Below are 25,862 nucleotides of genomic sequence, written 5' to 3' on the forward strand. Positions count from 1 at the left end.
TAATGTGTGTTCTCACATGCATCTTTGTCTATGACATAAATCTGTTTTAAACTGCAGTCTTTGTTGCAGTTATGTGTTTTCTGGTTATTCAGTTCATGATGTCAGTCCAGGTAGTCATTTTAATTACAGACAGCATGACAACACTAACAGTACATTTTATTTGTAAACATCACATGATGGCCATATATGTGTACATGAGCAAAATAGGGGCATTTTGGGGAAAAAAAAAGCTAAAATAATTTTGTGCTTTGAATTTTTCGTTTAATTTTCATTCACGAGCTTCTCAGCAGAAAAATAATTTTCTAAATTAATAAGTTTGTATAAGTTACATTGGTCTAAAAAAAAGTTGTAATATGTTTTGTATAGTGGCAAAATGTTTTAATTCTCTGGGCACTTTTTGTCTATGTATTTTGTTCTGGCCTAATCCATTAATATGTTGAACATTTGTATGTATTGTTACAGCGTTTCAGACTGACATGGTGGTCCCAGGGATAAACAGGTGTGAGAAATGGGAAAATGACAGGATATAAACCTGATACATTTATATTTATAGCACATTTCCATACATGAAAGTAGCTCAGATTGCTTTACAGTACAGTTCTTAGTTCTTATTTATCAAATCAATTCCAATATGTACGGAATTGTGCTGACAGTACTCCATCATTATACACAGAAGTTCAATATGGTGACCCACAAGGCACAGTACTGGGACCTTTACTGTTTTCACTTTACATGCTTCCACTGGGATTTATCATTAGGAAACAATGTTAATTTTTACTCGTATGCAGATGACACCCAGTTATACCTTTTCATTTAGATCAAATGAAGTTTCTCCAATATTGTCTTTAATTAGTTATTTAAGTGAATTAAAGGAGTGGATGGATGAGAACTACCTATCTTTAAACACAGATAAAACAGAGATGTTCATTGTTGGAGGGAATGACGCTGATCACAACAATAATTTGTTATTTAACTCGGTTGGAATCACCATTAATTTTACTGAATCAGCCCGCAATCTAGGAGTTGTCCAAATCATGTTTCCAAGAATTAATAAAATAACAGTGGGAGGTTGAACATTTAGTTACAGGGCCCCTAAACTGTGGAATGGTCTGCCTGCTACTATAAGAGATGCCCCTTCGGTCTCGGCTTTAAAATCCCGGCTGACGACTCACTACTTCAGTTTAGCATATCCTGACTAGAGCTGCTGCTTCACCACCTGAGGCCACAGGTCCGCCACGCCGACCCTCTGCAGTTCGCATACCAGGAGAAGGTGGGAGCGGAGGATGCCATCATTTATATGCTACACCAATCCCTCTCCCACTTGGACAGAGGCAGTGGTGCAGTAAGAATTATGTTTTTGGACTTCTCTAGCGCCTTCAACACCATCCAACCTCTGCTTCTTAGAGACAAGCTGACTGAGATGGGAGTAGACTCACACCTGGTGGCATGGATCGTGGACTATCTTACAGACAGACCTCAATATGTGCGTCTTGGGAACTGCAGGTCTGACATTGTGTTCAGCAATACAGGGGCGCTGCAGGAGACTGTACTTTCTCCGGTCCTGTTCAATCTATATACATCAGACTTCCATTAAGACTCGGAGTCCTGTCACGTGGAAAAGTTCGCTGATGACACTGCTATTGTGGGCTGCATCAGGAGTGGGCAGGAGGAGGAGTACAATAAGCTAATCAAAGACTTTGTTAAATGGTGCGACTCAAACCACTTACATCTTAACACTAGCAAAATCAAGGAGCTGGTGGTGGATTTTAGGAGGCCCAGGCCCCTCATGGACCCTGTGATCATCAGAGGTGACTGTGTGCAGAGAGTGCAGACCTATAAATATCTGGGAGTGCAGCTGGATGACAAATTGGACTGGACTGCCAATACTGATGCTCTATGTAAGAAAGGTCAGAGCAGACTATACTTTCTGAGAAGGTTGGCATCCTTCAACATCTGCAATAAGATGCTGCAGATGTTCTACCAGACGGTTGTGGCGAGTGCCCTCTTCTACGCGGTGGTGTGCTGGGGAGGCAGCATAAAGATGAAAGACGCCTCACGCCTGGACAAACTTGTTAAGAAGGCAGGCTCTATTGTAGAAGTAAAGTTGGACATTTTAACATCTGTGGCAGAGCGACGGGCACTAAGCAAACTCCTGTCAATCCTGAAGAATCCACTGCATCCACTGAACAGTGTCATTTCCAGGCAGAGGAGTAGCTTCAGTGACTGACTTTTGTCACTGTCCTGCTCCACTGACAGACTGAGGAGATCATTCCTCCTCCACACTATGCGACTCTTCAATTCCACCCGAGGGAGTAAATGCTAACATTACTCAAAGTTATTGTCTGCTTTTTTTATTTATTTATTTATTTATTCGTTCGTTCTTCATTTTTTCATTTCTATTACTATTTAATTTAATATTGTTTCTTTGTATCAGTATACTGCTGCTGGATTATGTGAATTTCCCCTTGGGATTAATAAAGTATCTATCTCTCTCTATCTATCTATCTCTATATCTCTCTATCTGTACATACTGCATCTCTGTTGTTAGTCATTTAACAATAAAACATAAATAACATGATAATTATAATTTGTTACTAACCCTCACCTATTCTGTTTCTCTTTTCGGTACTCAAATGTGGCACTTGGTGCCATGGCCCGCCTGCCACGTTGTTTTGCCTGTCTAAGGTAAAGTCATCCCTGATGGAGGATCATAGGAATCGTGGGGTAGAGGGGTCCTTTCATCAGATTGGCTGGCCCAGCGCTGTTTCAGTTGTGGAATGATCAAATGAGGGAGGCAGCTTGATGGCTAAGGTCTCCAGGACTCTAAACAAATCCAAATCATATTATGTGATATCATCTGTTAAATTCTACTCCATAGCTTCATACTTGTAAATATTTTATTTTCTATACTGTATTGAGGATTTGTTCTGTTCTGTGTATTGTATTGACCCCCTTCTTTTTGACATCCACTGCACACCCAACCTACCTGGAAAGGGGTCTCTTTTTGAACTGCTTTTCCTAAGGTCTCTTCCATTTTTTTCCCTACAAGGGTTTTTTGGGAGATTTTCCTTGTCTTCTTAGAGAGTCAAGGCTGGGGGGCTGTCAAGAGGCAGGGCCTGTTAAAGCCCATTGTGGCACTTCTTGTATGATTTTGGGCTGTACAAAAATAAATTTCATTGTATTGTATTCACAGTAATAATATCTAAACACAGTTACAAGAAGAAGAAGAAAAGCTCATTGTAACAGTAGAGAATCTAATTTCCATCTTAATTACAAAGTATTATCCGATGGACTGGAAGGAAACCCATTGGGCATTGTACAATCTTATGATTATATTATCATTAACTGGATACTATTGTGGTACTCACTTTTTAAAAAAATTTAATAATTTTTCACTTCCATTCAATATGAACCAATTCTAGTGATGCTAGTAATAGTTTAAGTGATAACAAAAGCCAAATTAAAGAGGTGGGTGTTTAGTTGTTTTTTATTTTTTTAAAGAGTTCCAACTGTACTGGCTTCGTGTATCAGATGGGAAAATGTTCTAGATTTTTGTTGCATAGAAGTGGAAAGAAGTTATTTTATGCTTCTCCCTTGGAATACTGAGCAAACCAGTGTTAGGATCTAAGATTAGGAATTAAGGGGAACAGGTAGTCCAAAATATAAGAAGGTGCTAAATTGTTTAGAGCCTTATATACATTCAAAATTATTTAAAAATCGATCCTGCATTTTGGCCTAATTGCAGCCCACTTTTATCTTCTTTTGGTAATCCTGATGCCCTGTGGTGGGCTGGCGCCCTGCCTTGCACCCATTTATTGGCTGGGATTGGCTCCAGCAGACTCCTGTAACCCTGTAGTTAGGATATAGCGGGTTGGATAATGGATGGATGTATGGTAATCCTGATAGGAGTGCATTGCGATAATCTAGACGACTAAAGACAAAAAGTTAGTAGATTTTAACTTTTTAGCATCTTGCAATGATAGAGAATGTCTAACTTGTGCAATTCTTATATAGAAGAATTTAATCTTAGTAATATGTTTAATGTGTGATTTGAGATTAGGTTCAAATCTAAAATGTTGCCTCGATTTCTTGCTTCTGGCCTTATTTATAAATCTAAATGATGCTGCCAACAATGAAAATTATTTTACTTCCTTTTTAAGTTAAGGAAATTAATACTCACCCATTTGACAATGCTGGTTAGACTCTGGGTCAGAGTATTTAGAGCCTCAGAGTCATTTGGTGCTATCGACAAATAAACCTCTGTTTTTATCTGCACAACTGCAATAATTCACTTTATGTTTTGAAATAATCAAGCCTAAAGGGAGTATGTGGATTGAGAATAATGAGGAGTCCAAAATAGGTCCCAGTGACACTGTATATGTAATATCACTGATCTCTAATATATAATTACCATAGCTGACACAGAGTTTTCTTTTTGTGATATAGAGATGAAGCAAACTCAAGGCACTGCCAAAAAGTGCGGTCAATAAGAATCCTGTGACTAATAGCGTTTACTCCAGGATGGATAGTGCAGAAAAGAGCTGAAAGGGAGCATCATGCTTCATACAGGCATAAGAAGGGCAGTCCACAGGTTCAGCAAAGTAAGTTGGCATCATCTGGATGGCTACCTCATTGTAAGCACTGTGAGGATTGGAATCCAATAGGATGGTAGGGGCCCCTTGATGGCTGTGAGCTCAGAAACGTATGGAATGCCCAGACATAAGAACTCCACAGGCACTATTTAATGCAATGGTTGTAGAAGATGGCTGGAATGCCTCTCGCCCAAAAACAGCCCGGTAGGTGTCAACATAGGGTACCTATGTAGAACAGGTACAGCTGTGTGTCCTGTTCTGATAAACGGTCCGTGCAAGACACATTTATGATGCCTGGCTCTTAAACAGTATACTGGGGCTTAGGGATACACAGAAACCTGAGATTCAGCGCTTATCATATGGTGGTTTGAATATTGGGTGTTGAGAATGTTAGTTTTTGAGTCCTTCACTTCGGTTCAAGTAGTATTTTTGACAATGACTTTTAGTTAACATTTTTGGCTTTGGTATTTTTGGCCATCTAGCTCTGACTTCCACTTTTGCTTTTTTCTTGCTTATCTACAGGTCTGTTTCTCAAATTCACTGCGTGGCTTGCAGTTTTTCCTTCTCTGACCACACATCTGGCAAGTGGAGCAAACACCCTGCTAGGCTTACAGGAAACTCTGCTTTTGTACAATGTAGAAAATATTAATTTAGGATCTTCCTTCAAAATTTAGAAACCAAGAAAGAAGTATATGTTTATGGCTTTAACCCCTAAAAATTTCATGTTTTTATTTTTACAAATTCATTTTTTATTTTTTTCACACATTGAAACTAAGTTGTAAACAAAGTACGCTTTTAAATTTTAAAGCCTGCAAAAAAGGATATTGTTACATGCTTCAATGAAAAGAGCCCACGATTTATTGGATAAGAACAAAATAAATGCTAACTTGTATATTATGATTTTTTGTCATGCATATATAATGTACAAACAATAGGCATCCTAAGTATTATTTAAAGGATAAAAAAAAAATCTAATATTCCGGTACAGCAGCTTTAAGAAGTTTTCACCTTTTGGACATACAATTAAAATTACTTATTAAGCAGCATAAAAAAAACCGTACAATGTCAATGTGAAAACAGAGTTCTTCACATTTTTCGAAATCAATGCAAAAATAAAAACAGTAGATTACATAACCCAGGGGTCTCCAACCGTTTTTCCCCTGAGGGCTACTTTTACAAAATGAAAATGGCCGAGAGCTACTCATGTTTTCTAATGTTTATTTTCATAGCTTATTTCAACCCAAACAAACTGAATAAGCTTGTTTTGCCAGAACATTTACAAAATGTTGGTGTCCACAACTCACATTTTGCATTAAAACATCACAAAAAATATTTAGTTCACCTGCAAGTGCATTTTGTATGTCTGTATGCATTTTCTAGTGTATCTCACACTAATGAATTAAAACAGGAATGCTGTCAAAACAAAACAATGCAATTACAAACACACAGATATTCCTTATTCATTTGTCATTTTGTTACATGTCACTGTTTCACTTCACAAGAGTATTCACATGTCCAGTTGCACGTGTGATGTGTTTTTTAGTTAGTAAGATGACTGGCACTGCATGGAGTCAACAAGAGAGGCAGGTATATGGGGGAGTGGAGCCACTTATGTTCACTCTTCTGGAATCATTTAAATGTTCATCTGTCAGTCTTGTTCTGAACTTTGATTTCATTACATTCATGTCAGAAAAGGTAGACTCACAGAGGTATGTAGGCCCAAACAAAGCAGACATTTTCAGAGCTGCTTGGTGAAGATTCTTATAGTTATCTGGCTCTACTAAGCTCCAGAAATGCTGAGAATGCTGTTGAGACTTTAACTGCACATTATTTTAAAGGTTTACTAATATATAATATATAAAATCCAACGTCTGCTTGTCTGTATGTCCGCTTTTCACAAGAGAACTACTTAATGGATTTAGATCGGGTTTTTTCTATAATTTGCTTCAACATTCCGGTTGATTTTGCGACTCCTCTCATTTTGTTATGTATCATAGTTCACTTGCAGTGTCGATGTATTTGCACGAATCTGAGACACGCAATGGGCCGAGGGGAGGGGCCTTCCTCACTCACTCGCCAGGTTTGGGGTGCGTTCCTTAACTCCGCTTAGCTAGCGAACGAGAGAACAATTAAATTCAACTTTGTTTGATATTTAAAATAAAGTGTTACTTAGGTCTTGATGAGTTTGAGTCCGGATATTCTCTTAAATGTATGCCACATTGAAAAGATCGATTGCATTTCAGATTGTGGATTGTGATTTTGTGTTAAAAGGATCGTGATATGATTATTTTTTTTGGAAAGATTGCCCACCCCTAATTTGACTAATCAAGTTTTCAAATTTATGTAGGATTCATTAACCCTTTGGCGATCTACTTGTAAAAGGGTTTGTGAACTAATGGTAGCTCGCGAGCGACATGCTGAAGGCATCTGACATAACACTTTTCTCTCTATCTGTTATACCCCTAAAAAGCCCTGGTGGAATGCATTCAGGATAAAGATAATTATTGTTAAAAAGTCCTATAGTTGCTCAGTGCAGCTTTTAAAAAGAGAATAGATTACAAAAAAAAAGTACATTCAGAACAAACCCAGCATAATCTTATTGGCTTTCATCAGTCAAGGAAAGAATGTGCAATACTCCTGAAGACACTTAAAAATGTCTAAACTCAGTAAAGTCCATTAAAAGAAATGTTGCTGTATTTTATCGACTGTCAATACAATTGTAAGGTGTTCTGCGGCTGTATTGGGATAAACATTGTACGCTATAATTACGGTATGGCTGCTTTAAAAATGTTGGCATCATGGAAGAGTGGTTAAAAAATCCTTGTTTTAAAAAAAGTGATACTTGTTGTAAAGTGGTATATTTAGAACAAGCTACCAACCATAATGTGGGACATGCTTGTAGTAACGTCGCGATATGGGGTGTGAAGCCCGTGCGCGTATGGCCACTCTAACGCTGACACATACAGGCAAGACACAGATTCCGCATGCAACACATCATAGACACAGAATTACTAGACACCGCATGACCAGCAGCATCATACGTCAACGTCGCCACCATATTGCGAGTGGCACTGCTGTGGAGTGAAGTAGTGGATAAAGATACCTCACGCATGTGCTGCTTAGGATTGTACAAACTGCTGTCCCCTCCAAACCAGATCCCGGGGGGATAACATTTCATAGGTAAGGCTGAACAATTGTTTTGGTTATATTTGGCCATTAGAAAATCCTATTTTATAATCTTAACCTTAGTTACGCCAGGCTAAGCTAGCAATGTGCTCAAGTGAGCCTCCAAACAATGTTTTGGCTAAATGTATTTAGTCACTAACTATGTAGATTGTTGTTAGCTGTTAACATTTCTCAAACTTTGAAGGTTTCCCAAAGAAATCCACCTCCGGAAGCAGTGGGAGGTAGCCATTAGATGGGATTTTGAGAAAGCTGTCCTGTGATGTGTGCCATGCTAGTTTGGTAACAGTTGCTGTACTGGGATCATATGATTAAAGCTACCACTTACTCATATTAAAAAAAAAAAAATGAGGTTTATTGATTCCTTCTGATGGTACAGTCAAGGTGGTCAAAGTAGCTGAGCGTGCTATCCGACAGTCGACATTAGGGCAAGCCATTCGTGTATCTTTGATCAATCAGTTAGTTCTGGCTGAGATTGGTTCAGATGATGTGATTTTTCTCAAGGTGCACATTGAGGAAACACAGTTTGAAATTGACAACCATCATTTTATGCTCATGTCTTTAGTTGTGTTTGTCTTCCACAAACTAAGGCTGCACCATATTGCCAGACTGAATACTTTCAACTTACAGGATCTGAGTGAGTGAGAGGGAGTATAAGTCTGTAAGAGATCAGTGAGGTAGGGGGAGCAAGACTGTAGAAAGATTTAAATGTTAAGAGCGGTATTTTGTATTGTATTGAGTAGTGAACAGGGAGCCAGTGAAGTTGAGAGAGAGTCGGTGTAATATGCTCAGTGGATTTAGAATGGTAGGTTATTATCCTGGCGGCAGAAATTTGAAGAAGTTGTAAGAGATGGATATGTTTTTATGGGATGCCAGATAGAATAGCATTACAGTACGTACGTACTGTAATACGTAATACTCGCAATACTCGGGCATTGACCAATACTTCAGTACTGTGTTGTGTAAGAACAGGACAAAGTCTAGAAATGTTTCAGAGATTGAAACAGAGAAATGTTACTTATATGGGAGGAATTATTTAATAACTAGCAGAATACCCACGCTTCGCTACGGAGAATAGATATCTACATATTCACATATATATATATATATATATATATATATATATATATATATATATATATAATATATATAATATATATATATATATATATATATAATATATATATAATATATATATATAATATATATATATACACATACCTATCAACATTATATATATACACACACATACATACATAAACACACACAAATTATATATATATATGTGTATGTATATATATATATATATATATTTTTACACATACATATACTTGTGTGTATGTTTGTATGTGTCTATATGTGTGTGTATAGCTTTGGTCACTGAGTGCAAGGGAAAAATAATAAAATATAGTCTATAAGTTATTAAACAGTAAAACATTAACGTTTTAAGAAGTACAGGTACATTGAGCACTACTGGAGTGGTTCTTGGGTAAACTACATTTTAAAGACTGTGTAACACAACAGGTAAGTAACTAACAGCAGCTAAAATGTATATGGATCATCTCTCGGTAGTAGATCCCTTTTGAAAGGCGCTACACGACGGCTGTGGTATAGAAATGACATTTTCTATGTGAACGTTCAAATTTGTGCCTCAGGTAATGTGCCTTACCGGCAATTAAAGAAAATTAGTTTTGTGTCCTCTGCAGTGTTAAGAGAAAGGCTTTGGTTTGGGATAAAAGGAAAAAGGTGTAAAGAAAGGAAAGTTGCCTTTTTCTTTTATATAGTATAGAGATGTGTTCGCTGGCGTTATGATCGCCTTTTGGGGACAGTCGTGGTGGGTCTTGTGTAGACTGGTGAGGCGTCCCGCCATTAATCGGCTGTGATGGCACTGTCAGTCCTCCACTCGTGTGCGTGTCTTCATAATCCGAGCTGAGGACCTCATAATCGTATACGTGCAAAAGAAAGTGTGAATCGCCTTAATATTATTTTGCTGTGGTGTAGAAAAGGGGTCCTGTGTTTGCACTTGTCTGGGATGGATCAGGGGAGGATGAAAAAAATTAAAAGTGCTCACTTTGACTTAAGGCAGAAGCGCAGTCAGCGTCTCAAAGGCGGCACAGCTATGCGCGCAGCTGCTCGACTTTCTGGGCAGGAGACCCCAGTTTTGTACACACGTTCATGATATCAAAAGTCTCAGCGCTCTTTGGAGGTCATTCATATATATATATATATATATATATAGCAAAATACCAGCGCCTCATGCGGAGAAGTAGTGTGTTAAAGAAGTAATGAAAAGAAAAGGAAACATTTTAATAATAGCGTAACATGATTGACATTGTCATGAGTGTTGCTGTCATATATATGCCTGCCTAAATAAGTCACCCTCGCTTTGCTCTTACTTTTTTACCGTTCATTTAATCATGGCTAGTGGCGGGAAAAATTATAAAATGGAAGGAGGATGGCTTTACCAAAACAATTATTGATGGCGAATCGATTATTCATAAAGCTTGAATTGGTGATCTGTTTTTCTGTGTTAACCTCATATTTTTCATACTTCTTCTCAAACTAATGGTGCGAGGGTAAAATGAATGGGATGCACTGATCAATGTAATCGGTGTACCAGGAAATCATGCATTGACAAAAGCTCCCTTTGCTTGTAATGCAAAGTGTGATTAAATGCATTATTTTTTAGCGTTATGGAGCACATGCACGAAGCTTCTCAGCTGTGCTTGTGCTAAGAAAAGGAAAGATTTTAAAAATAATGTAACACGATTGTCAATGTGACCTTTTGTAAGTAGTGCCTGGAGGATTCAGTGTGGAGAAACTCTATAGAAAGCGTGTGTATTAACTTGTGGATTTTTTTGTGAGTATTTGGTGGCAGTGTGAAGTTGCTTGGAAGGCGGCGTTAGCATGAGCTCAGCTCAGAGCGAAATGAGGTAAATGGGAGGGAGATGATGGCGTGACTCCCCACCCGCCTTAACTGTCAATCCCCACAAACACAGTCTCGAATTTGCATAAGCACACCCCTTCACCTACAATTTTAACTTAGTTACAAAGTGATCAAAACTCTCGTTTATATCCTGCGTCCTCTCATTAAACTTGTATCCCGCATTACCTGTGGGCATGTGAAACGCCAGCGTTAGCCTGTCTATGAACTTAATTTAAAGTTTAGGTTTACACCTTGCTTTCTTTCGAGGTAGCAGCACTCATGAATATGGTAGTATATGTCACTCGCTCGCTTCTTATTGTTTCGCTGCCTTCTCAATTATATAATGCATGTTTTCTTAAGCGCTTTTTGGAGGTCTTCCTGGTTTTCTACGCACTGCGTTGACAGTCAGTTCACGTGATTACGTGGGAGGCGTGATGATGTCACACGAAACTCCGCCCCCCCACATCTTTCCAGCTCAACTCCATTACAGTTAATGGAGAAAAATACCTTCCAGTTATGACCATTAGGCGTAGAATTTCGAAATGAAACCTGCCCAACTTTTGTAAGTAAGCTGTAAGGAATGAGCCTGCCAAATTTCAGCCTTCTACCTACACGGGAAGTTGGAGAATTAGTGATGAGTGAGTGAGTGAGTGAGTGAGTGAGGGCTTTGCCTTTTATTAGTATAGATAATAATAATTATTATTTAATAATTGCCATTATTGGTGTATAAATGGATATAAATAATTGCATTTAAACGATTTGCCAAAATCCATCCATCCATCCATTTTCCAACCCGCTGAATCCGAACACAGGGTTACGGGGGTCTCCTGGAGCCAATCCCAGCCAACACAGGGTGAAAGGCAGGAACCAATCCCGGGCAGGGCGCCAACCCACCACAGTCGCCAAAATCTGTTGTATGTAAACGATACTATTTTAAACGTTATTGTTTTTCATCAGAAAACCCGGTTTCCACGTCTACCTGTATTAGTTTAAATGGCACTTTTTCCATTCGCAATATGGCGGATGCGCTGATGTATTGTGTCGACTGGGCAACACATTGAATGTGGAGTCTATCTATATATGTCTATGCAACACAGTTTTATTTTCCGAAGGTCAGTCAAGGTAAAATGCCAGCAATATAGTGCAGATACAAATCTGTTATAATGGGCATAATAAGTTGTTTACCTTATTAGATCATTTATACAGTACAATGTTAGATCCAGGTTAAATGCTGTTGATTTAGAAAAAGTATGTCTATGTTAACCTGACCTCCTTCCACTTTAAGGAAGCTTGTCTATATGAAATCCTTTTTTCCTAACTCTCTTCAGTAACTTAGAGCAGTGTTTTTCAACCTTTTCGCTGGAGTGGAACCCTGCACGAATGGTTACCTTGCTCATGGAACCCTGTGCAATTATCCACCAGTATGTCCTATATCATGGGACTTTTTTGGCGGAACCCCGGTTGAAAACACTGACTTAGAGCATAGACTGGATTAAAACGTACCTTTGTTATTCAGCTGGACTTGTACCTGATACCTTTTAAAGCAGAAGATAAACTTGTGTCAGAGCTTGCTACATAATAATTAAATCAAAATTTGCTATTTCCTGTAGTTGCTTGTAAACAATTATGTAGCAGCTGCCTTTTGCAAATGCTGCTGCTCATGCTTCAAATGATATTACAAATTCTCCTGCAGTTTTTTGTTTTGTCTGTAATGTTTATTTGGAACTTTGACCACTGGTTCTTAGAGGAAACACAAAGCAAGAATGAAAGCAGACCTGCAGGCCTACTTTAAGACAACAAGGTGAAAGTATTGGAGTGGCCATCACAAAGCCCTCATCTTAATGCCATTAAAAAATGTGTTGGCTGAACCTGAAAAGACGTGTCTGAGCAAGGAGTCCCATAAACCAAGTTTACTTACACCAGTTCTGTTAGGCGGAATAGGCAACACTTGCAGCCACATATTGTGATAAGCTTGTGGAAGGCTACCCTAAGTGTCTGATTCAAGTCAAACAAGTAAAAGGCAGTGCCACCAAATATACTAAGAGTGTATATAAACTTTTGGCACACTGATAATCTGATATAATAAAATCCTGTAATAAATCTGTCTCTTAGCTATTATTTTGACTTGACCACTTATGGAGATAAAATTGATGCTTCGATTGACTGAACACAGGGAATGTATGGTGACATGACATGTGGAGCTGTGAACTTTTGAGTTTGAATGTCTTTAGCCTAGGTGAATGTAAACTTTTAGTTTCAACTGTAGCAGCCAGTACAGTATGTACTTTGTCACCATTTTCAATTATTATGTGCTTTAATGTACACGTGTCAGTAAGTATGACATGCAGCATGTGCAACCATGTATCTAATCACCTTAACAGGTTAGTAGTTACTGTAGATTGGCAGCTGACTGTGTAGCTGAGTGGGGAAACCTGCTGCTTGTAATTCCCAGCTTGCAATTCCTTGCCATCTCAGGACAATTAGACAATAATCAACAAAAAAATTCACCCAATCATCAATTACACAGTCTTTTGCCGTGTGATGAATAAGATTAAAAACAAATCCAAAAAACTGTCTGTGCAACAGTTACTTCAGTCATGGTATGCAGAAAGGATTTGTAACAGACGAGCGATTGTGAATACAGAGAGATTGGTGCAGGATTCTGTTGTTATATGGGACAACAGCAGTGTCTAATAATACTATAATGATTAAGTCAACTTTATTTATTTTTAGTAAAATTTCTATAAATCACAACTGAGAAATACCTCATTGTATTATGGGCTTGAGTAAATGCCTACCAACAAGAAACAGTGAAAAGAATCTGTGAGAAAATTTATAACTGTCGGTTTCCTTTTCTGGTCACAATCATGTTAGCTAATTCTGTACAGGCCAACCTGGGATGCTGCCAGGGCCCTGTGGGCAGAAGGGGCATCAACATTTTTCACGATATATTAAAAAAAAAATTGTTCTTTGTTTTTCAAAGAAATATTTCTGCTGCTAGACTGGCTGACCCAGTTCACTGTAACTTTCTTGAGATAAATGATCCACTAGTCTCTACTCATGCCATCATGTAAACTGACAGCATTTGTTGTTGTAGGAAAGCTGAACATAAGCTATTAGAATGTAAAGAGAGTGAAAAGTTAAGCAGTTTGTCACATTACAATCGGAACTGTTCTTTAGTAATGGCCAGCAAGTGAAGAAAAAAGCGATTTGTTATGTTTTAGTAGTGACATTGTAGAGTCTAGTTCTAATTCTAATGATAATGGAGCATACAAACGTGATGATTTTGCATACAGGGTAAACTATAACACCACTTCTGAATGTGCTTGTTGTGATGGAATGTTAGCTGTAGTTGTGATTGAAGCCAACATATGCACAGAGCAACTTATCCAGCACTGAACACTGAAACTAAATTCCAGAGTGCTTATGTGGCCTGATGCCAGTTATGACACTCTTGCTTTCATAATTCAAAAGCCTGATGATGAAATGTACTGATCAACAAAACCTTCATTTGAAATACCTTATGGACCACCCTGGATATAAATAAGGAGTGAAAAACATTTCAGGTTGACTGTCTAGTATTTGCACTTTGTTGACATCAACTTACCTGTCACTTTGCACAATAGTGAGAAATTCTTTTTTAAAATAAATTTATGCATAATGTTGTTGTTGAAAAATCACATTGTTTGGAGAGGAGGTTTGGTAATGAAGCGATACAAACTGGGCCTCGTCCAATTACTCAGTTGGCTGTGTCTCTACTGAACAATAGGCAGTGTTTATTGGTAGCTGGACACAAGTGCCCAGAATCTTCAAACTGGTAAACAACTAAATCTGCTGATGTGTTTATTATTATTTTTGTTTTATTTATACCTACTTTAATTTTTGTTTTCACTTTTCATAGTATCATTTTAACATCTGAAAATACCTGATACAGTATTGTAAAATCAACTCCATTCATCCAGAACAACTCCATGACTCTTGAATAATGTTTTAAAATCTATCTCTCTATAGCTGAAGGATCAGACTCATTTTAAAGTATAATTTTAATCTTTGGCTTTGCATACTATGCTCCCCCCTTGTGGGGTAGAGGGGTCCTTTCATCAGATTGGCTGGACCAGTGCTGTCTCAGCTGTGGAATGGTCAAATGGGGGAGGCAGCTTGATGGATGAGGTCTCCAGGACTCTAAACAAATCCAAATCATATTATGTGATATCATCTACTGTTAAATTCTGCTCCGTACTTGTAATTTTTTTTATTTTCTATACTGTATTGAGGATTTGTTCTGTTCTGTGTATTGTATTGACCCCCTTCTTTTTGACACCCACTGCATGCCCAACCTACCTGGAAAGGGGTCTCTCTTTGAACTGCCTTTCCCGAGGTTTCGTCCATTGCGTCCCTTCTTGTGTGATTTTGGGCTATACAAAAATAATTTGGATTGTATTGTATAGTTACTTATTTTAAAATGAGATGTTTTACAAATGGCGTGTTACTTTTCCTTCAAGTAGAAACATGAAACTCAAAATAAATTTATTTCCTTGAACAAAGATAAAAAAAAGAATATTACTAATCTGTTCCGGATCAAGATGGTAACATAAAGCAGAATTCGGTGTTACTCGTTTTATTAAGCAGCTTTTAGTGTTCCCTGTCTTAAACATTTGCTTTTTCTTTGAATGTCCATTGTGGCATTGTATACAGTGGAACATAAACTCCAATAAAAAAATATGTTCAGTCCTTCGTGTGCTGTACAGTAAATAACATCCATGCTAGATCTAAACGCTAGTTGCCACACCACATGATCACACTGTCTAAAATTAAAGTCGGTTCCATAAGTATTTGGACAGTGACATAATTTTGCATCTGTATGCCACAATGGATTTGAAACATAGCAATCATTATTTGATTGAATTGTAGACTTTCAGCTTTAATTTAAGGGTTTTACTAAAAATATTGTATGAGCCAGTAGGCAATGACAGCCATTTTTATACATGGTCCCCTTATTTTCATTGGCTCACTAGTATGGTTGTCATTCGTAAACGGCTCATATGATATTTTTGGTAAACCCCTTAAAGTAAAGCTGAAAGTTTACATGTCAGTCACATAATGATTTATTTCAAATCCATCGTGATGACGTACCGATCCAAAATTTTGAAAAGTGTGTAACTGTCCATATACCTATGGACCTGACTGTGTCTATAGCGAATAACTGGGTTAAAACTTCAGGCAAGAAGGGGCCGGAGTTGCCTCGAAAGCTTGAATATTGTAATCTTTTTAGTTAGCCAATAAAAGGTGCCATTTTGCTTGGCTTTTCACCGCAGCCTTAAACTTGAAATGTTGACTATGATAAAGTAATTTTGTTGCCAAAATCACAATGTCGGTGAACACATTTGTCCTTGATTAATGTTCACTAATTGATTAAGTTTTATCTAAAGTGTGAAAAATCCTGCTTTGTTACATGATCATATGTTAGGTGAAATTATTACATGAGGTGTTAACATTCAAAGATTAATTATCCTTCTTGTTAATCAAACCATTTTGCATCAATATGTAATTAAGTAACCTGCTTTTGAGATAGTCAATAAATACTTGAAGTTGAATTTATGACGCTGATCATTATGTATGCCATCTTAAAATTAGATGAACTCGCACATAAATAAGGCTTTCGATAAAACATCTTAAATAAGGCAACACAAATGTAATTAAAGTGAAGCAAAGTCTCAAACTCAGGTTTTGAAAGAAAAATAACAAAGTTGCACGTTTAGTAGCAAACCTGAACAGTAAGAAAACAGAAGTTTCTTGCACAATTTCATCTAATGTTTATAGTGGTGACTTTTATTGATTTTTTTAATAAATTACATAAATTGAATAAGACTAAAATTTTAAATTAAAGATTTAATTGTATCCTTTAGATAAAATTGACTGGTTTGTGGAAAACAAAATCCATTATTAGTTGTACAGCATATACTGGGTATAATCATTACATGCTTATTGAAAACTGTTTCCCTCATTCCATCAAGTTATCTGTTGTTATATCCAATAATAAAGAAATGGATTTAAATGAAAATGCTCGCAAATTTAATGTTTTAAAGAAAAATTGTAATTTTGCATCTGAAATCTTGCCTTAATAAAAAAGATTGATGGAAAGTGTTCTTATACTTGTTTTTTTTTTTTTTTGATGCAGAGTATGGTTAGGCAAAAACACTGAAACGTTCAGAAAACTGTGTTCATTTCCACACTTAACATTAATTTCCTGGTAGGCGACTTCTCATAATTTGTAACTAGTATGTCTAGATTTCAACACCTTATAGCCCCATTTTAACTGTAACACAATTCATTGATGCAAAGGTTATGGTTATGGCCACTTACTGACACACTCCTTTATTCCATAAATCCTCCTTTATTCAGTAGTCACTGTGGAAAAGTAACCAATTGTATTCTTTGATTGCATCCTGTACATTTTGTTGAAGCAGACTGACATGGCAGGGGCGCCCTCAGCCCCAAAGAAGGCACTCGGAGACTTCAAAACAGACAGCAGAATTAAGCTTTATTGTAACATCTCAGACGGAACAATTAGCAAACAACTAAAAGCACCTACACAAGTCATTATTCATCCTCATCTGACTCCATTGCTCTAGTCCAGCCTCTGATTGATGCCATCAATAATAATAGTTAAGGAGGTATCAAGCCCCACTCTGTCTGTCTTATCTGTTTGATAAAGGACTAGTCTTGCTTGCTACAATAATTTACAGCCAAAGAGTTCACTTTCTCCAGCTCTCTTGCACGTCTTTATTAACCTTTGGCTTAATAAATTGTTAGTGTTTTCTGGCTCATACAGAATAATAAAAAAATATGTAGGCATAAGTCTTTTTAATCCTAACTCTTACATGTTAATGTTTAGTAAAATATAGTGTGTACTTTTCTCATATGCATATAATACTTTTTCCTAATAAATAGAGATTACTAATTTTAAGAATATAATTTTCTATAATTTCTACTGAGATTTTTTTTATAATACTTTTTTTTCTCATTAGCATGTGGTAAGCTAAATTTTATAAAGCACTGTGAGCCATTTGAAGCTAATTCTAAAAATGGTGCAACATAAAGTGAGACAAAAAACAGTTAGATCGTAATAGGTTTAAATGTGGTGCTAATGTCTCTGGGTATGCTGTGGTAAAATCAATTTCCTTCACCAATTCCAGACAATAAAAAATTTTTGCAGATATGTGTTAGAAAAAGGATGCAACTCAAATCTGTAAACTGAATCAATCTGGTCAGTTCAGTTTTTTCTGATGATTTAAAAAAGAAGTTCTCAAAATTCTGAAAAAGACTTTATGCTTAACATACCATGTCAGGGTATTCTTTAAAACTTGATTATGAATGTATTTTTAATTATTTTAATTGTAGTTGTTAATTTTAGCAATAAGTTAAAGCAGTGCTTTGAAAGAAAAATGTAGTTTAATTTTAACACAAGAAGTTTAAGAATTTGTGCCCTGATTGCTGTTTTCTTTTATTATCTTAGCGGAATTACCTCCTCCTTACACTGCCATTGCCAGTCCTGATGCTGGTGGAGTGCCAGTAATAAACTGCCGCGTGTGTCAGTCTTTGATCAACCTCGATGGTAAACTGCATCAGCATGTAGTTAAATGTACAGTATGTAATGAAGCTACGGTAAGAACCTTGTCTCATCTGTCGTTTTTGTACAGCTAACACATTGTATTATTAAGGAAGAAAGATTTTACCAGTTTATTTGAATAACTGAATGATTTTTGAAACTAATAATAAATACACTACAGTATACTGTTTTTTTTATCAAAGAGTCCTCATTTCTACAGTGTCATGACTGGTGATTATTGTGCTTTTCATTTATTTGTTTTGTTTTCTTTTTGGTTAGTAAATACAATGCATAGGAATTTGAATATACATCAATAATAATAAAACTAAAATGTGTGCCTTTATTTGCTTTGGTTTTCTTAACAGAATTATTTTTTTAATTGTGAAAGAAATGTTGGCAACAGGACATGTACAATATACAATATACCAGTCCTTCGTGCGATGAAACAAGCACATCCTCATACATGGCTGCAAAACAGCAGTTAACTGTCACAAATAAATTTGACACATTTCTTTAGACTGTTTGTTTATAATACGCTGTAAATGTAGGTAGAAAAACCACACCCTACTAAAGCATAATTACAGCATTGGTGTAGGCATTGGATTCAGGCACTGACATGTAGTGATGATGTCTTATACACCACTGTGCTAAATAAATTGCTGTGAAACTACAAAATAATGAAACAGTTAATGAGCATATTTATAAATTAAAGAAAGAGGTTAAAAAGGTATTACGCATTTTATGTAACACATGGACTTTCAGCCACTTATATTCAATATAGGATGCTTGTCGCCGCTTTATTAATTTGAGAATGTGTTTTTTGTAAGGTATGAACTATGATCCTCTTTATAGTAGATTGTGAAGCACAGATTGCTAGAAAGTCTGTAATTTGGTGATACTGCAAACCAAAAAGGTTAAACCTGGTGACAGGGTCCCTGAACAAGTTATAGTTACTGTAGCCTAATTGCAGAGTTTGGCTGTGGCCTGTTGAAACAGGTAATCGATATACAGTGATCCTTCGCTATATTGTGCTTCGACTTTCGTGGCTTCACTCCATCGCCGATTTTAAATGTAAGCATATCTAAATATATATCACAGATTTTTCGCTGGTTCATGGATTTCTGCAGACAATGGGTCTTTTAATTTATGGTACATGCGTCCTTAGTTGCTTTGCCCAGTTGATTTCATACAAGGGGCGCTATTGGCAGATGGCTGAGAAGCTACCCAATCAGAGCATGTATTACGTATTAAATAAAACTCAATGATATACGATATGCTTCCCGCGCGGTGCTTTGCATACTTGAAAGCCCAAACAGCACGTATTGATTGTTGATTGTTTGCTTGTCTCTGTGTGTGTCTCTCTCTCTCTCTCTCTCTCTCTCTGACATTCTCTGCTCCTGACAGAGGGGTTCTGAGCAGAGGGGGTGTTCGCACACTGGCCTAGAGGATATGGACGCACCTCTAAAAAATGCTGAAAGAGTACCTTCACATTGCTGCCTTCCTTGTAGCTGCTTTCTCCGGCGGTGCCTCGCATACTTAAAAGCCCAAACAGCCCTATTGATTTTTGATTGTTTGCTTTTCTCGCTGGCGCTCTCTCTATCTCTCTCTGACATTCTCTGCTCCTGACGCGCACTTCTTTGAAGAGGAAGATATGTTTGCATTCTTTTAATTGTGAGATGGAACTGTCATCTCTGTCTTGTCATGGAGCACAGTTTAAACTTTTGACTAAAGGGTGTTATTTCATGTCTAGAAGACTCTAATAATGTTAGAAAATGTATTTAGAAGGTTGTAAACAGGTTTTCTATGCTCTAACTGCGAAAATATTTTATTTATAAATAAAGAATCCTACTTCACGGAAATTCATTTATCGCAGCAGGGTCTGGAACGGATTAACCGTGATAAACGAGGGTTGACTGTAGTTGTAGAAACGTAATTGTTAAACTTACTTTTTACTCAAAAATGTGCAGAAATGCAACTACATGCTGTTTTTTTTTTTACCTGTTTTGTTAGCAACAAAATGCAGGTGTTGTGACAATATAAAATAATATTTTATAGCTTGATAATTAACATTTTTCCTTTGATATGTTAACATATTAGGCAGCATAGTTACACAGTGATTAGCCCTAGCACCACCACCGTCTCACAGCTCCAGTGTCCAGGTTTTGAGTTCCATGCCTAGTCATCGTCTGTGTAGAATTTGCTCCTTCTCTCTGCATCTGTCTACATTTTCCTCCCATATTGGCTGTTTTAAATGGTCCCTGTCTGAGTGTGTATGTGAGCATGTTGTTTGAGTGGATCCTGTAATAGATTGATGCTATTCCCAGAACTGCTTGAATAGGTTTGTGAGTATTATTTTATCATATCACCAGTTGTGTATACATAACATAGAATAACTGTCCAACTTGCTTTGGTACCTTGTGTGGGCTGATGATTTTGATACCACTCCACTGAGAATTCTTGGAAATTAGTTTGGATAGTATCCCTTTATAGTTCTGTAGTGTCCAGTTTGATATCTTGTTATTTTCATGCCCACACGAGTTTTTCCAGATACTGTAGTTTCTTCTCAGTTCCTCAGAAGCTACTGTATGAATAATGTATTCACTCTTTATTGGTCAGTGAGCCTTGAGATGGAGTGACATTCCATTTGGGATTGTTTTCTGAATGGATGGATTTTTGGGTGGGTGCAATGTAGAAGGCAATAAACAAGTTTTCAGTTGGAGCAACAGCATTAATCATAGGTTTGTTATTGATTAGGAATATCGTATCATTTTTGTTAAATTTGTGAATTTATCAAACAGAGTCTCATCCTGTTGTTGTGGATAGCAAAGACCTAAGGCAAAGTGAAACAGCTACTAACTGGAACAGCTTGAGACAAGGCACTGTGGCTGACCCTCTCCTGGCACTGAGCCCTCCTAATGATACGCCTTTACCATCACCAGCAATGTTGCCAACTGCACCTCACATGCCCTGACCCCCACCTTCTAGACTTACAGATCACATTATATGATAGATGACCAATGGGACACTCATCCATATTTCTAAGAGTACAATTAAGTAATTGGAGGATCAAAAAGATGGTTGGAAAAGCAGCTAAACATGATGAAAGTAGAGATGAGAGCAAAGAGAGACAAGCCAAGTAGATTTTTTTTTTTACTAACAGAAATCCAATTACCAACAAAATAAAATAAGCAATATCTGTTGTTAATATTCGTTACATTTTTATATCTAACTCCTCTAGCGATCCACAGCTAGGCTGCTTGTTATCTGGGGCAGTCCACAATAAACACACACAAGCACACACACACATTGCTTGGATACTCTCTTATTCTTCTCAGAGTGGAGTTCAGTTGCGACCATTGGGCTGACAGCGGTTTATTCATAAATTCCCGTTTCCTCTACCCATGCTAATTAGCTCTGTGCAAATAAGAACAGCTAAGTGTGTGTGGGAGATAGCTTTCGGACCACAAATGTTTTCTGCCTTGCTTTATTTTCTCCCCAACCTCAGAAACATCTGTTTTTTGCATTGTCAGGGCCAGTGTAATGTAACAAATGCATATTAAAAGCAGTCTGAATTTATTTAGCAGGCTGCACTGGCTAGAGAAGTAGTTTGAAATATCGAGAGGTGACATAACACCTAACCTAGAACAATTTGGATCACAAACAACAATGATGGGCAGTGTGAACCCATCATCAAGATACTGTATGTACCATGCTGTAAGACTTGTGCATCATTGTCCAAGTGTTCATATATTTCTATAATTGGACAAGTGTTGGCTTGCAACACTAGTCAGTGGAGTTAACTAATACTTTATAACAGCAGCTTCACACAGTGGAATCTGTCTAATTCTTTACCCACACACATTTAAAAAAATATAGAAATTTCTAACCACATTCTGCATCAGTCAGTATTTTTAGGTCAATTTCAATCATCAGTATTCTTAATGGAAAAATTGGCTGCTCTAAATCAGAACTATACCAGTTCAAATACACATTCTTTCCACAATGAGTAACATTGACAATTCAAATAGTAACTGTAAGTAATGAGATTCCGTTTAGTTCAATTTATGTTTTATTGATTTACAAACCAAGAATACTGTATACAATTATGTATATAATGCAAAGTTGACTCACTCACTCACTCATTCAGTAATACACATTTCAACACAAACACTATTTCCCGTTTAATTAAAAGCTGAAATTTTGCAGGATGATGTATCTGGGTTGGTAGGTATCTGCTAAGAAAGGATATTTTGATATGTCAGTATTTAGGATAAATCTCAAAAATACTTGACTGATTTGATTGAAATTTGATGACATTTATAGAAAAAAGAAAATTAGACAATTTTTTTTTTAAATATTTTTTGATATTTCCAAGTAGTACTGCTATAATGAGTTTTTATTAAGTGTAGCCCAGGGCTCAGACGATGATTGTATTTCATTGTCCATCACTGATTACCAGGCCACATCATTTAAGTAAATAAAAATCAATGAACTCCAAAAATTTTATATTTTGTAAGAAACAACACAAACAACTGTGAAGAGTTGGGCTGCCAGAAGGCAAGACATATATAATTTAAACAAAATGTGTTGAAGAGAAAAGAAAAACAGCATTGCAGATGTAAGTCTTCAAGTAGACTAAGAAGAGGCGGATCCAGGCAGGCAGACAGACACCAGAATTGATGTCAAGGGTGGTAAAACCATCAATCTTCTGGTCTGCAGAGCTAGGAAGAGATAAGGTCTTAGTCAACAGGGCTCTTCTGTGCCCCAGCAGGAAATTACCATTATCCAAGCTTTTAAGCTGCCCCACAATAGGGCAGCTTATGAAATAAATATATATAAATTTTGAATTAGGGGTATTTTGTTACTTTGTTTCAATTTCCATTTATTTTGGTTGCGTTACACACTGTAAAGTTTGAAGCAAACTAAACATTTTAACACCGAGTGGCTGTTTTTGTGAACTTTTTTCATTTAGCACAAACATTTTTTGGCCAGGGAAAAAATATTATGGAAGTTCGAAAACATTTTCGTTTGCACATCTCTGCAATTTTCCTAAATATTTGGTTCATTTACTAAACAGCTTTGTGAGCAAAATGCTTATTACTGAACAAGTGGAAGACTCCTTGAAAATTAGGCGCTACTATGTTTGGTATGAAAAAGACATGTTTGAAATGAACAAGTGCGCTTTTATTCAAGAATATAATCAAATAAAAAGAAGTTAGTTTAGGGTACGACACTGATACGACTACTTGGGTGGTACAGCGGTAAAGACTGCTGACTCATAATTAAAAAATCGCGGGTTGGATACCCAGGTCCTCCAATTACCATTTTGTGCTGTTATTTTCATTAGTATTATATAATAAAAGCATACATTTAATTTGAATCTGTAAAAGCCGGTGTAAATTTATGGTACTTGTAAAAGTTTTTTTTCTTTCAGTTTTGTTCTCTCAGTTGCATTCACGCTGCACCCCACCCCATCTCTTTATTTGAAAACGGTGTCAGGTCTTGTGCGGGAACGAGACTGGGACTTGGAAAACTGTGGACATCAGTCTGAGTGGTGTACGTGACTGAGAATAACTATGGATGTCAGTGGTGTTTTGAGGCAATGGATCTAGAAATGAAGGGATAAAAGCTGACATACAAATGCTGTTGCATCATGACTTCTTGGTATCTACTTGTCACTTGAATTTTTTTTATTCAGATTTATTCATGAGTGTTCCTGCTTATGATGAATTAGCATGCACCTTCTGATCCGTGATGTCAAAGTTGCACTGATAAAAAAAAGAGAGACATAGGTATATATGACATTTGGAATAATTCATTTTATGACCTGTATAGTACATTTCAGAAAACATTCTGGCACTGAGGCAACATCATATTCATTCATAAACCAAATTTTTTTTTGTCTTTTTTTTTCCTCCTGATCTTGCCTAGTCTCCACATTTTGGTGCATGGTGGTGTTTCTTCTGCACTCCAGGACATGCAGAGGAAAGAATAGTACAGAGAGGTCAGTTCTGTGCAATATACAATCATCAGATTCAAATTTTAACAGTTACCACACACCCAAGGACCATCCTTCATACATTTACAACATGTGTACCTGTTGCAATGTACACACCTCTCTCTATGCTCTGGTTCCCATTACATTGAAGGAGCACCTGACACTGAGTTTTCTTTCCTGGAGGAAGCTGATGTCTTGGAACAGAAGCTTGTTGATGTTGAATCCTCTTTTTCCATCACCTTTTCTTGTAAGAAGTGACGACAAAGTTCCTCTGCAAAGTGAGCCAAGAACACTGTTCTGTTCTCAGTGAACCCTGTGCATGCCTTGTACAGTACATGTGCATTCATCGCTGCCAGGTCAAGCATGTTGTAGAACACAGCAACTGGTCACCTGCGTGTTCCTGTTCGCAGTGAATAAGCTCACACATTCCGGTCCATGATGTTAACGCTGCACTGCGGGGAAAAAAAAGAAAGAGACAAATATATGTGGCATTTTGAAGAAATCATTTTATGACCTGAATAGTACCAATCAGAAAACACTGTTGCACTAATGCAATGTTATTTGAAAATAACAGCGTCAGATCGGGTGTAAATTTATGGTACTTGTAAAAGTTAGCTTTTTATTCCAGTTTTATTCTCTCAGTCACATTCACACTGTCCCTCCCACCCAACCTGATCGGTCCTGATCGGTCATTGCCTACAACCGTATGAAGGTATGCGAAAAGGTATTTCAGCAAGTGTCTTGTTCTTGGTATAATCTCCCACCCTGCGTCAAATAAAGAGATCAACTGGGCTGTGTGGCATTTTTTATTACGTTTTTGAACTGTGCTCACCTCTGAATCCCCAGTTACCTGGGAACGGTGCCATTATAAATGGGACATAAAATCGAAGTGCTGCAATTGGGGAAGGGGGGATTATGATCCGAGTGTTCGGTGAAACGAAACAAACAAGATTAGAATCTGGATAAAAAACATCACACACAGCTCTGATGATTCTTTTGGTGGCAATGGTGGGGCAGATTATACTGTGAATTAGTCTCATGCTCATAAAATGTATGTATGTATGTATTAAGTTTATTCCAGACCTGAAATGCAAGAAAAAAGCAACATCAACAAGAAAAATAAATAAATAAAAATGCACTGAACTTCTATGGGGCAAATGCAACAGATGGCAAGAGAAAATGAGCACAAAAAACCCAAGCTATTGTATAACTTTCTGTGTCTAGTGGTATACAGAAATTGTTTCAATGACTGGCATGAAAAATAATTTTGAAATTAAAGGTTAAACAGCAGGACAAGATTAGTATAAAGTTTTACTAATATGCAGATAGTCTTGTTTTAGTTTCTTGTTTGTCCCCAAATTGCATAGCTGGCAGTCTGATTGCCCATTAACAACAGTGCGCAGGCAATTAATGTCTGTCTGTTGGTCTCTCTCTCTCTCTTAGCTAATGACTTGCCACTACAAATTCCCCTTGATTTAAAGGGACAGAGCACAAGGGAAAAGTACATGCTCATGTAAACGTGTTAAAAAATAACTGCAATAGTTAAGCTACGTT

General features: G+C 37.1%; 1 protein-coding gene across 1 annotated transcript in view; it reads left to right on the forward strand.

Moving 5' to 3' along the window:
• The window catches only part of pip4p2 (phosphatidylinositol-4,5-bisphosphate 4-phosphatase 2), a 74,211-nt gene that overhangs the window by 27,088 nt on the left and 21,261 nt on the right, over nucleotides 1-25,862 (forward strand). The window contains exon 2 of the mRNA XM_039736669.1: nucleotides 18,218-18,366. Coding sequence (XP_039592603.1) covers nucleotides 18,218-18,366 — 149 coding nt within the window. The remainder of the gene's footprint in view (nucleotides 1-18,217; nucleotides 18,367-25,862) is intronic.

The sequence above is a fragment of the Polypterus senegalus genome, chromosome 15, assembly GCF_016835505.1.
Source record: "Polypterus senegalus isolate Bchr_013 chromosome 15, ASM1683550v1, whole genome shotgun sequence".
Lineage (NCBI taxonomy): Eukaryota > Metazoa > Chordata > Cladistia > Polypteriformes > Polypteridae > Polypterus > Polypterus senegalus.